Source organism: Mirounga leonina, unplaced genomic scaffold (genome assembly GCF_011800145.1).
Source record: "Mirounga leonina isolate KUSES-001 unplaced genomic scaffold, KU_Mleo_1.0 Mir_153, whole genome shotgun sequence".
Taxonomy (NCBI): Eukaryota; Metazoa; Chordata; class Mammalia; order Carnivora; family Phocidae; genus Mirounga; species Mirounga leonina.
This window is the reverse complement of record NW_023270387.1, coordinates 8485468-8499276: the sequence shown is the minus strand read 5'-3', so window position 1 is coordinate 8499276 and position 13809 is coordinate 8485468. Positions and strand designations below refer to the sequence as shown.

General features: G+C 42.1%; 1 protein-coding gene and 1 pseudogene across 2 annotated transcripts in view; one reads left to right on the top strand and one right to left on the bottom strand.

The window, feature by feature from the left end:
• ALG9 (ALG9 alpha-1,2-mannosyltransferase) overlaps window positions 1–8624 on the top strand; it is an 89496-nt gene extending 80872 nt beyond the window's left edge. For both annotated transcript variants that reach the window (XM_035008918.1, XM_035008916.1), the window contains 2 exons: window positions 4665–4783; window positions 5068–8624. In XM_035008918.1, coding sequence (XP_034864809.1) covers window positions 4665–4783; window positions 5068–5105 — 157 coding nt within the window. In that variant the 3' untranslated portion in view covers window positions 5106–8624. The remainder of the gene's footprint in view (window positions 1–4664; window positions 4784–5067) is intronic.
• Window positions 8625–13084: 4460 nt separating this feature from the next.
• LOC118013579 lies at window positions 13085–13183 on the bottom strand (annotated as a pseudogene).
• Window positions 13184–13809: the final 626 nt, after the last annotated feature.

Genomic DNA, 13809 nt, shown 5'->3' with positions numbered 1-13809 from the left:
ATTGTGTCCTGAGGAAGCATGGCAGAATCAGGATGCTTCATGGATCTCTCGATGTATCCAAGTCATACCTATGCTTGTCCTTAGCAAGATGGTTATTACAAACCACCCATCAATGGGACTTCGAATTCCCCTTTGAGAGTAGGAATCTTCTGTCCACCACTGTTTTTCTGGCACTTAAACCATTGCTTGATATGGTGCTCAGTCACTGGTGGAAGAACTGAATTGAGCTAAACTCAGATATCATTTGTATAAAATCCCTGCCTCACTCTCTTCAGCAGCCTTCTTTCACCTTTGCTCCCTCCCTGCCTTCCATCCATCCAACATCTGTTTTTCAGCATGTACTATGTGCCAGACACTGTGCTCTTGGTAAATAAAACAGACTTGATCCCAGATATCTGGGGGCGGTATGTGGGGGACAGACAGTGAATGAGTTAATCAACAAATAAATGTAAATTGTGCAGAGTGTAAGAAACACACAAGGTGCCCCGAGAGAGATTAACTGTGTTAGAAATGGAAACCTGGGCTTTCCTAGGGTGTCACAAGACCTCTCCAAGGTGGCCTCTAAGATGAGTCAGACTCAGTTATAAGAAAAACAGGGTGGAAGCGTGTTCCAGGGAGAGGAGGGAAAGCATGCAGAGGCTATAGGGAGGGAAGGACTGTGAGGAGGCTGGTGGGGGAGTGGAGTGGGCAGGAGGACAATGAGCAAGGGGAGGTGGGACAAGGAAGTGAGGGCTAGATCTCCTAGGGCTTTGTAGACCATGAGAAAGAGTTTGGATTTTATTTAAGCCATTTTTCTGGCTGGTGCTGAGTGGACAGAGCATTTAACCCAAGATCCTGTAGACTTGGTTATGAATGAGCATGTTGCCTTTCTGTTGAGTGTATCTTGGAATGTTGGATGGAGAAAATGAAATGAGATACAGTAAACGCTTTTTCTACACTTATGCAACCCTCAGTGTTTGTCCTCTCTTCTCGATGTGTATATTATCACTTTGAACTTTGGTATCAGCTTTTAGTTTACTGGATGCTGCGTCGTGGTTATGTATCTGTATCTCCCAACTAGATCACCAATATTGGCCATTTGTGTTTCTTTTCTCTGTTCATGTTCTTTATCATTTTTCCCTACAGAGTCATTTGTCCTCTTGATTGCAGAAATACTTCATATGTTCTTGCTACTAATCCTTTCCTATGTATTGCACGTATTTTGTCCCAGTCTCCTTTATCTTTTTACCTTTGTCTCAGCTCACCTTTGCCTTCAACAGTAATGCATAGTGGCCCTTCTTCCATTTCAGGGCAATCGGTATTTTTGATGATGACCCCTGTATGGCCCTAGATCTCTTCTGGAGTTTCTGGGCATGATCTATCAACATACCAGGAAAAATAGCCCATTACCATTTACTGTCTTGCCCAATAGACACTTTGTTTTTTTACATTTTTTAGTTATTTTATAAATAACTTATAAAAATAAGAGGATAGTAAAACAAAAACAAAAACCTTCATTTGAAATCTTAATAATTTAAGTGTAGTAACCCTGAATCTTCCATATTCTCCTGGTTTGGAATAGATGTACATAGATATGTAGACACCTGAAATGGACACCTCTGGAATGCAGCTGTCATGCGTGGACCTGGAATATAGCCATCTTGAAAATACTGGTTCCAAACTTTAAATATATCTCCAGTAGGTTCTAGCTTACCACTTCTGGTTGTTCTAAGCACTTGCATCATCAAAATGAAAAACTAGAATTTTTTGAAACCTTTAATGGCTCATAATTTTGTTGAAGAGACTGTATCTTCTTGGCTCCACAATTCAGACATTTTCATTCTTTGATACCAACTAAAATGATAGATCCATTGAATTTTTAAATTTCTTTCCCATATATACGTTTCTAGTCACCTTTGTGTACTAACCTGCCTTCAGCATTTGTCCACTTAAGAACTGTATCAAATAAAATTTGGCCCACAGACATCATTAAAGATGAAAGCATATGGTCATATGCCCTTTTTAAGCGTAACAGGAAGGTGTAGGTTCTTGCTGCAAAACATTGAATGATGAAGTCCTCCCTGTGGAATGACTAACTGAATCAAAATACCTTATTTCCTTTTTGTTCTGAGAAATACATTGCCCACTCATTAATTCTTGAGTTTGAGAAGATTCATCCATGTATACTGTGGGGCATGCAGTCATCTCTAGACTCCTGGTCTGAACTTTCATTTCGGATCAGTGTTACCATCCTTGCTAGGGGTGCTGCTCTTTGTCTCTCTACACTCATCTTTGGATCTAATAATTGTGAAATCTCTCTCTCTGTCCGTTTTCTTCTCATTGTCATGGGCAGAAAATTTAAAAATCCTGGATTCTCAGCTGTGTTCAATGAAAGCTAAAAGCCGACTGCAAAGATAGTGTCTCAGGTCTTTTATACCTTATTGGAAGATGATACAATAATTTGGGCAATGCAATTAGAAAATTGCAGATAAAATACAATAGTGATTACTTTTGCATCATCTTTTTTGGTGATTTCATCATTTTCCTTTGTCTTATTTTAGTTTTTAAAAAATATATAGTTGTAATTAATCCGAGATACAGGAAAAAAATAAAACCACTAAGATCCCGTAATATAACTTAAATTTATAAAAGGTGGCAGTGGATCCATGTGGTAATTACAAGATAGAATGAGTTTTATTCTATTTTAAAAAATAAGTAGAATTTCTCTTTGTTCTTAGGAAGACTCTAAAACAAATAAAACTATGAAATAACAGTCTTCCCAAATAGTAAGGAATTGTTCAAAAAAAGAAAGTGAAAAACTCAGATTGGGCCCAGCAGACCTAATATTCTACTGGAACTGCCTGAAGGGCTGAGCTGACCATGTTAGTGAGGCTTTGATCGCAGAGTCCACTGGAATGGAAATGACACTTAATTAGTCTTAGCCTCTCTTTACTCCACTGAGGCTTGCAGGAGTTTGCTGTGGCTTACCGTTCTCTGTTCTGACCTTCCCCTTCTCTGTGCAGCGTGGACAGAAAGGATAAACTAACTTCTTTTCGACTGAGGTGGGTGCTTCCTCCTCCTGTTCATTTTGTTAGCAGGCCTGCTTTATCTCGTGTGTCTCTTCTAAGCCTCTTTTCTATCAAAGCCCTCGAGCTGTTAGCTGTTGAAGTAAAGTGCGTCTCTGTTGAGCACAGAGCACTGCCAGCGTCCCATTTGGGGAGAATCTAGGAGGTGTGTATGCCAAGCACGATATCATTGTGTGCAGGCACTGCGGGAGCCTGCCAAAGCCAGGGGGAGGCTGCCAGTACAGATGCCATGTTGACATGACATTTACAAGTTTAGAGTCTGGAAGAGGACTGGCAGCAGAACACTCTTCAGCTCCCTCACTGAGGGTGGCAGTAACTGGGCCAACTTTGGATTTTCAGACTCAGAAAGCATAGTCAAGGAATAAGACTTCATACAGAATACCAGACTCTCGCTGCCACATTTTCTAGGAAGTGATGAATTTGGTTAGCTGGTGTCTGGGATGCAGCATAAACCATGGTGCACATCAAGAGCGCAGGTGACCCAGTGCAGAACCTGGAATCAAATCTGGATTTGAATGAGGCGCGATCGCTTCACTGTGTGACCCTGAGCAAGTGACTTTGTCTGCGTCAGCCTCGGTTGCCCGTGTATAAAGTAGGGATAATAACAGCACTTTGCTCATGGGGTTATTGGGTGAATTAAATAATATCTTTAGAAGTGTGAGCACTTTTTCCAGTGCTTGTCCAATACCGAGTGCTCAGTACCTGTGAGGCACTTTTCACATTCTTCAGAAAGTCATGAGAAATTCAGGTTTTCCGCCGTTTGTGTATTTTAGTAACAAGTGGGGATATTATCACCCGCCGGGGACATGAGCTTGTGTATACTCTCTCTCTCTCTGATTTAGGCATTGCCAGAACACTGCTCAGGAAGCCCAGCACATAGTTTTCTTTGCCTCTCCTAGGACACTTAGAACGGGCATCAGGATCATTGGAGCGTCTGGTATCTCTACAGGCTCTTGGATACAGAAACCACCTGGGTGTTAAGAATTTATTCCAGTAAGCATGGAGGACACTAGGAGAAGGAAGGGAAAAATGCAGGGGGGGAATTGGAGGGAGAGATGAACCATGAGAGACGATGGACTCTGAGAAACAAACAGGGTTCTAGAGGGGAGGGGGGTGGGGATGGGTTAGCCCGGTGATGGGTATTAAGGAGGGCACGTACTGCATGGAGCACTGGGTGTTATACGAAAACAATGGATCGTGGAACACTACATCAAAAACTGATGATGTACTGTATGGTGACTAACATAACATAATAAAATTAAAAAAAATTTTTTTCCAGTAATAGCAGTGGTTTGATTGACCTGGAACTTTTCTATGGCATATTCTATGCAAAGTGAAGGTCTAGAGCTATTCTGAAGGAAACACTGTGGCTTACGAGGGACACCATCTTTTCGGTGTTGGTAACAAGATACTTGGTTTGATTAAATCTGTTTTCTTGATCTAGTAGTTAAAGGACACATTTTTCTGTGCTACATACATAGAATATGATCCTCGCCACCACACTTAAGTAACTTCCTTTCATCATTTTCAATACTGTTAGTAAATTCTCTCCAATGATAAAATTCTGTCTTGTCTTTTTCTTTTTTCTTTGTTTTTCAGATCTTCAAGGTTGCTGCGGGCATTCTATGTCCCCTTCCTGTCAGATCAGTATACAGCATATGCAAACTATACCATCCTCAAACCCCGGAAAGCAAAGCAAATCAGGAAGAAAAGTGGAGGTTAGCAACACGCCTGTGGCCCCAAAGGACGACCATCCAGTAAACTAGTGATTGCACTGACAGGACTCCCTCCAACTCCTCATTTGTAACATTTGTAATAAAGGCTGTCTCACACGGATGCTGGAATCTGGGTGCTTTGGGCTGGTCAGAGTCATTCCCATTCATGTCTTGCCTGGGTCTCTGTTCTGCATGTAAACTTGCAGCTGGGCAGAAAAAGGCCCTAAAGTCTGGTAGATATGTTGCTCTACATCTTACTGTTTTTCTTCTGTTCAATTATTTACTAGAGCGGAGAAGAGCAGAACCACCTTACAGGAAGAATTGAAAATCCCTGAACTGGATGGCTGCGTTAAACTGCTCTCCATACTCTGGCCTGGCATCTGAGAACTAGCCAGCCTCTTTTGGGCCATATGGGTTTCTCCACCAAAGCTGTTTGGCAGCTCCTAGCAGACCTTGTTCAAATCCTAGTGCTGAAAATGAGCACAGCCTAATTGCCAACCTACATGTCCTTTTCACCTCGTGCAAGGCTAAGCTTCTCTAAAGCACTTCACAGGACTAGGACCCTGTCCTGGAGATATCTCAGGAAAAAGGCAACCATTTGAGGAACTGGAACCTAATTTCATTATATAGGATGCCTCTTACTTTCATTTTATTTCCTTTACAACAAACTGTAATTATGTTTTAAGTTTTAGCATGCTGTTTCTTGAATTTAAGACTTCTCTGTATAAAGGTATCAACAGACCAGACGTAATTGTACACGACATATTTGGAGAAAATTAATTCTATCACTTGGGAGGTTTGGATGACCTCACATTTTTAAGTAATGTATTCTGAGGCCATTTCTGAGGAAATTAAGAATTTCCCTTTATTCTTTAAAAACCCTAGTGGAAAAGGCCAGTGTATATTTATAGCACCTATTTTTGAGTCTATCTATTGCAAAGCACATTCTGCATGGGGCACTTCTAGTCAAATAGGCAATGATAAGGACCTAATTAAAATGTAATAAGTATATACTATTACTTTACATACAGTGTCCCACAGTTTACAAAGCACTTTCACATTATCTCATTTGGTCTTCACATCACGACGAGAGGTAGACAAGGCAAGTGGTTTTATCCCCATTTTACAGATGATGACTTCGGGGTGGGGGTGGGTTGGGGAGGGTCAAGTGGCGTGCCCAAGGTCATGTGACCAGCTAGTAACAGAGTGAGGACTGAAACCTGGGTCCCCTCACTGCTCCCCTAGTGCTTCCATACTTCCTCTCTTGACTCTGAAGACATTACTTGGAAGAATGATGGTGTTGGCCAGAGACCCGCTTGACAGTGTAACTTTCTATTTTAAGGAAGACTTTTGTCTGTATTTCTTTGAGTTCTTCAGAGCCTCCACTGTGCCTGTCAGACCATCACAGCAGCAGCCCCACCATGCAGCCCAGCCTGTGGCAGGAAAGTCGTGCTCATGTTTGGAAGCCCTGCTCCTTTGCAGCCCCACAGGCTCTCCTGTCAGTTGCGTTCCCACATAGGCCATCTGGGGTCCTATTCTAGGTGCCTTATTTCCCTCAAGGTAATTGTGTCTAGAACCTGCAAATAGGATGAAGCTATTTTTCAGAGGTTTCATCTTTCATTTTTCAAAGAGAAGGGCTTTCTCCAACAGGAACTGATCCCAAGAGAGGAGAAGAGAAGTCATAGGGGAGGAAATGGCTCGTTCCCACATGACGGGTCTCCTCTTCGGGATCCCTCTAATGGAATTTCTGGGGTTGAAGTGCTGGAGAGGAACTCAGTCTAGACAGTTTAGAACAGTAACTGGAGAGTGAAGATAAGCCAGGGTCCCACTTGCTGCTTTAAAGGTTTCTGGCATTTAACCCTCAGTACTTGGCCTGCTTTCCAAGCCAAATATTGGCACCTGTGGTCTGACTACAGGGTAGAGAATTTTTGGTGAAAGATCTTGTCCTACCTGCAGGAACAGTGTTCTGTCTTGCACAATGGCTAAAGCCCTCTACTTTTTGAAGAGGTAAATGAGTTCCATTACAGAGGTCCAGGGTGAGTAGCTCTTTTCCTAATCTGCGTGATATGGTGTGGGTCCATTTTATCATCTTGCATGTTAAAAAAAAAAAAAAAAAAGCCTTCTGAGTAAGAACTTACTGTAATAGAGCACAAAAAGGTCACAGTTGATCCAGGAATTCCTTGGGAATATCCGTTCCTATCCCTTTTAAGACCTGGTTTTGGTTTCCTCTGTTCTAGGTTCATCTTTAGTGAGAGCACAATAGATTGCAGAACATTGTGCCAAATGCTATGGATAAGGGATATAAAGGTGAATTTTTTTTTTTTTTTTGTGAAAATGAGTATTTCTCATGTGATGTTATATAACCACCTTTAGGAAAAAATCTCCACCTCAGCAATACAGGGAGCCTAGCTGTGCCTGGGAAAAAGAGTTTCAAAAACACCCGGTCACACAAACATCTCTCTTCTAGAGAACCGGTGTTTGGCATGAGCTACCATAAACTCTGCTTCCCATAAGGATGAAGTCTCTGAGGCACTTTTTTCTCCACAGGTTGTTGAGTATTGAAGAATGAAGGACTACAGATTATTTGTAAGAACCTTTGATTACGGAGCTGAGCGAGGGAGTGGGTGTACTTGGCAGTTTCAGGGCTTGCTGATCTCTAAAGTTTATTTATGTTTTAATAATCTCTTGTGTGGGTCTCAAATCACAACCCTGAGATCAAGAGTCACATGTTCTTCTGACTTGAGCCAGACAGGTGCCCCCCTAATCTCTAGATCTTAAGCAGCCTTATCTGAACTCCAGATCATAAGACACTGAGCCCCATTACTGAACCAGACACTGTATTAGGCATCTATTATCAAAGTGTGCCTATCACCTGGTACACTTTGATGAAAGACCAGTCACTTTAATCTCTTGGGATAATCCTAGAAAATGGGAACCCCTACTCTTTATTATTGAATTCAAGTTTAGAAACAGATTGTTTTAAATCAAGGTGGCTCTTGATCTCAACCATTTATTTGGGTCATTTTTCCTGGTTCGGAGTTCTGGGAAAGAGCCTTAAAAACTCATGTGATTTTATAGCACTAGATCTGGAATGACTGTTAGGGCAAAGCACCATGGCAATCCTTTATTGTGTGTTGCATTTCATGGGATTTACTGAAATAATTCACTGTGATTATGCTGTCATCTATCCAGTGTCGGGCAGCTATGCTTTTAATTAAGTTATTTTCTCTGAAGAGGGAAAAGAGGCACAATTTCATCCTTGCCTCCACAGCCTATTAAAGCTCATGTGTTAATTCATTCTTAAGTTACTACATGAAATGCCTTGAGTAAATGGATAGATGGACATGTGCTCAGCTTTGTTCTTTAGCAACAGACCAGGCTTCCGTATGGCATTGTTGGATTTCAGAGGCCCTCTGGTGTTTTGGTAAATCTAGATGAATGTTGCCTTGCATTTTCCCAGTATATATGACCATGTAATTTGTGCTGCACATGAAATCAGGAAGCAGTGCGGTGTTGAAGCCAGAGTCTTGTCCAATTCATTTGTCTTCCTGATCCCTGTACTATCTCCCTGTCAGTGTTTATATTACATACATGTATTTTCTGTAAAATAAAAAGTTAAATAAATCTTGGCAATTTGATTTTCCTGTTCTTAGGGTGATATTTTCTCTTTTGCATCTAGGTTTTAAATCTTTGGTGGGGACTGATCACCTCCTCCCATCTCCCCCACTCTGACCCTTCAGTGCGTAGACCTGCCTACCCCAGGCCATATAGCCTGGATGGTTTATTCTGAAAACTCTAGGAAGAAGCCTTTGTTTGTGAAAGCCCGTGAGGGTTAGTGTTATTGTACTTGTGGAAAAACCAAGCATTGGAAGGGTTACTCAACGTGTCAGTGTTGTGCCTAGAAAGTGATACTTTCCGGACCCACCTTAGGTTTTTGGATGAAAAATCTCTGGACTATGACAGTCTTAACATTCATAGAAGCATGGATCTGGTAATATTTAACATTTAGGTAATTTCCCCCTTTGTTGAGGGTTGTCAGGAGCAGTAAAAGTTTTTTGTGAATGAATTCCTGACATCATTCCCATACCTCGTACCTATAGCCAATAACTCTTAGTAGTTATCTGGTTTTATATGATTGGTTATCAGTTTTCTTTCTGTAGGACCCAAAATGCCCACGAAACTTGGTTTGTTTTGTTTCTTTCAAGTCATTTCAGAGAAGGATGCTTTATTAATATAATTCCAGGAGGGAGAGGTCCACAGTCTTAATTTATTTTTCTCTGTCTAGAATGTCATCCTTCACTCTGTTCACTCTGACTTTTAAGGCCAGCTTGAGTCTGTGTCTCATCTATGAAGCTGTTCTGGACTTCAGGATTACTTCCTTTCCTGACCCCTCATGAGGACCTAGTGTCTTTCCTAATGGCCGGGGACCTTGACTTGGAACCCTTGTAAACCTGCCTTTCAAGAACATTGCTGGTACATCTGTGGCAAAGCCTATGTCATGCTTGTGTGTGTTCCCCGAACATTTTGGTAGTGTACGTGTTCGTTGACAATGAAGAAAGAGAAGTAAAAAGAAACCTGCAACCAATATACAGCTTTTGCTTTCAATTTGGCAGATTTTTGAAAACATAGCAAGTTGTAAGTCCTCTGGTACTCCAAGGGCAGTTTGGAAGGTGTGCGTATGGCTCAATATTGTGCGTATTTTCAGAATTCTCCTGAGGTACACAGACTTTCACACTAAGGCAGATTCCCCAGAGTACCTTCTGAAAAGAGATTTGGTACCTTTATTGACTATATCTATTGCTATTTGATTTTGGAGGGTCAGACTTAGCTCAGGAGACATTCTGAATGAGTTTGGGGGAGATGGTGCCTCCCCTCCTGGTGTGAAGAAGCGCTCCATTCCTAACAGCCCTGCTAGGAAAAAGGTCTAACTGCAGGATGGCTTTGTAAGGGATACATTCAAATTCAATAATACCAAGCTAGCAGGTGATTTTTTAAAACGGAAGGCTGTTTTGGCTCTCATCAGCTGTAGAGTTCAACAGAGACCTGACACTGAAACGAATCATAAGTAATGGATTTGATAAAACGAGGCATATTTAGATAGGGGTATGAAGTTACAGAATTGTAGCGATGCAGACCAGGGATTCCTAATGTAGCTTCTTCGCATAAATAGCTCATGATGAAATTAAGAGTTGGATTAAATATCGTTTTACCTGAGTGGGAGCATTCAAAAAAAATTGCTTCAAGTGACCCTTAGGTGTCTTCATAAAATACTTCAGAGTGGCAGCGTTTTTTGTTTGTTCTTGTTTTTTGCTTCTAGTTCCTGGGCTGTTTGTTGTGTGATTACATACCTGGAGATGAAAGTATGAACAGTTGACTCTCAGTGGTTCCAATGCGTGAGCTAAAATGAATTCTTTTTTTTTTTTTTATAATTTCCTTTTTTCAATGATTTCTTTCTTTTTTTTTTTTTTTTAAATTTTATTTATTTGAGAGAATGAGAGAGAAAGAGAGCATGAGAGGGGGGAGGGTCAGAGGGAGAAGCAGACTCCCTGCCGAGCAGGGAGCCCGACGTGGGACTCGATCCCGGGACTCCAGGATCATGACCTGAGCCGAAGGCAGTCGCTTAACCAACTGAGCCACCCAGGCGCCCGAGCTAAAATGAATTCTGACCAGGGTTTTTCACAGACTTAAAACCACAGGTTCCAGCCATTACCTACCGTAGGAGGGTTCTCTTTGACCTTCACTGGCCCGCGGAACTGTGTTTGGCAACAGGTGCAATTGTCCTGTATTTGCCATTTTAACTCTTAAATCTCAAATTGCCAAATGAGAAGGGCGCGCTCGTTGGTCTGTTTGCTAGCTGCTTCAGCAGCATCACCCTCAGTGCTGGAGAGGATGTGACCCAGAGAGTGGTGATTCTCAGCCAGAGCTGCGTGAGAGACTCACCTGGGGACCCTTTACAAAATTGCCACTATCTGCTTGAGCCCCCCAAGGAAATCTGAGTTAGTGGCCACACATGGGCCCTGGCATCATTAAAACAACAACAACAACAAATTTTTTTGTGATTTTCTATCCACTGCTATTGATATTAGAGGTTGGAAGTCCAGCAATCATGCCAGAGATCCAAGATAACTGAGTAGGCAAAATGTTTGGTGTTCTTTTCCAGTTACAATCCCTGGCTATGCACTGAGGCTTCCATCCACACCTCTTGCCGTTTCCATCCACACCTTGCCATTTCCCCCCCAATTTTTTTCTTTTTTTTTTTTACTGACTCTCAAACCTTACCTGCCCTTATTACCCATTCTCTTTGGGCCCTGCTTTCTGGGAAACAACTAATATGATACTGATGTACACTAATGGATGTTAATAATTTACTGTAGCTCTCTTCCCACTGACCCTCTCAGCACATTGGAATGGGAACACATCTGGAAAAGAGAAATGACCCATTTTGGCGATTTCAGAGCCATTCAAGTGCCATTTTATTGATTGATTGGGAGGAGAGTGTTTGAGGAAGGCTGCCTGGCCTTCAAGTTCAAACCTTACCAATCAGCACCGCTCGGCCTGCTCAGATAAGAGCCTGGGGCTTTCCTGAGCGGAATGAAACACGTGTAGGTGGGTAGTGAGCCCTGTGCAGGACTTGCTGGGTGAGCCTACTTCGTAGCTCTTACATATACTTCACTCTGGGACATGTGCAGTGGAGACCTCCCCTTCGTGGCTGCGCCGCCGGCCTGGGCCAGAGCCTCTTTCGAGCTACTGCTGTCCTTCCCCCCCCCCCCCCCCCCCCCCCACAGACTTGAGAGCAAAGGTTAATCTCATTTTGAGAGAAATGACCTGAAATGTGCCCACTCAACCAACGAGAAAACGCTGTGGGTCATTCAGCAGATGGCCTTGCTTCTTTCTTGCCTCTATTAACAAAACGTCTCTCAGCCTCCCTGGATTTCCGAGAATATATTCTCATTTTTTTTTTCTTGCCAGTGAAATATTTGTGGAGTTCTGTAGCAAAAGAGGCTGGTTTTACGGTGCCACATTTATAAAAGAATCTTAGGCATTTTTTTTTTTTAAGTATCCCCTTCCCTTGGGCCTTTTCTATAATTGTGTTTTCACAGTCTGTGATTACTGGAGATATTTTAAAAAATGACACCAAAGTTTAAGTTTGTTGTGATTACTGGAGATATTTTAAAAAATAACACCAAAGTTTAAGTTTGTTGCCATGGTTTTTTGTGGGCTTTTTTTTTTTTGGTCTTGTTTTTGTTTTACTTCCAAGTATCACTGTTTCTGAAAACTTGTTGGGGCAGCCCTGCCTGCGGTGCCCTCATGGAGACTTCTCTAAGTGCCCAGCAGAGGGCAGCCCATTCTCACTGAAAACTTCACAGCTCCTTTTCTTCCAGGAAGCTAATCTGTTTCAGTATTTGCTGTATTCTTGGGTGTATAAAATTCAGTGTAAATGGAAATATCAGAGCTACATTTCTTTAGAATCTGTATCCCTACATTGCTGTAATTGCAAAAATTTCCTGGAGAAAACCATGCCCATGATTAACGGGGGATGGATCACCCATCACAACAGTGATTCCCTGGTTGGGAAATGATTCACAGGTCAGTTCTTTTCAGTTAATTTCAGTTCTCTTTAACATGGCGTTGATGGTATTCATAGGTAATAAAAGGCATGTATTTGGTGGGGGTGGGGGAGCTACTTTCAGGTGTAATTATCCGCTGTTTGCCCATCGTCAGGGTTTCAGACATGAGTAAACCGCATCCTACACACACATCTTTTTACCTCTGCTCACTGATTTTGTCAGAGGCAACCCAAAGGATATGTGAATGGGCAGGGTGCTCCCCTCCATCAGATGCCAACACATTACCTCCAGCACAGTAGCTCAAAGGAAAGTACTAGCACTTAGCAGTGCTTCGCGCCCCTGTAAAGTAGCAGCCTAGGGTTAGCCTGGTGATGGGTATTAAAGACGGCATGTTCTGCATGGAGCACTGAGTGTTATACGCAAACAATGAATCATGGAACACTACGTCAAAAACTAATGACGTAATGTGTGGTGATTAACATAACAAAATAAAAAAAAACAACCCTGTGATTGCTTCTCCTGTACAGGGCATGGGATGAAAAGCAAACATTTGCTGAACATTTACATTTAAAAGTGTAGGGTACCCACAGACAGGCCTTGAGGACCAGACAAGTTCAGCTCTTTGATATAGATTTTCTTCTTTATCTGTGTGAAACCTGATAGATACCCTCTTTTGAACTCAATCTTAAAACTATACGGTGAATGTATTCTTGGTTTCTTTTTGCCTTTTATTTTTTAAGTTATGGAATGCTTCATGAATTTGAGAGTCATTCTTGTGAGAGGCCATGGTAATCTCTGTATCATTCCAATTTTATTTTATTTTATTTTTTTTAAAGATTTTATTTATTTATTAGCGAGCGAGAGAGAAACAGCATGAGAGAGGAGAGGGTCAGAGGGAGAAGCAGGCTCCCCGCTGAGCTGGGAGCCCGATGTGGGACTCGATCCCAGGACCCTGGGATCATGACCTGAGCCGAAGGCAGTCGCTTAACCAACTGAGCCACCCAGGCGCCCTCATTCCAATTTTAGTATAGGTGGTATCGAAGCAAGCATGGAGGTTTGGGTTTGGGTTTTTTTTGTTTTTGTTTTGTTTTTTTACTTTTTCCTTTCTTACACCCTCTGGATTGTCAGATTTGCTCTGCAGAGAAATAATATGAATAATCACTAACATCTATTAAGCATTTAAGCCTGCAGGAATGTTTCAAGTTCCTTTTCTCTCATATAATCCTTACAACAACGTTATGAGTTTGATAACTTTTATCCTCTTCATAAACTAATGCCAAGAGATATTACATGTCTTGGGGCGCCTGGGTGGCTCAGTCGTTAAGTGGCTGCCTTCGGCTCAGGTCATGATCCCAGAGTCCTGGGATCGGGTCCCACATCGGGCTCGCTGCTCAGCGGGAAGCCTGCTTCTCCCTCTCCCACTCCCCCTGCTTGTGTTCCTGCTCTCGCTGTCTCTGTCAA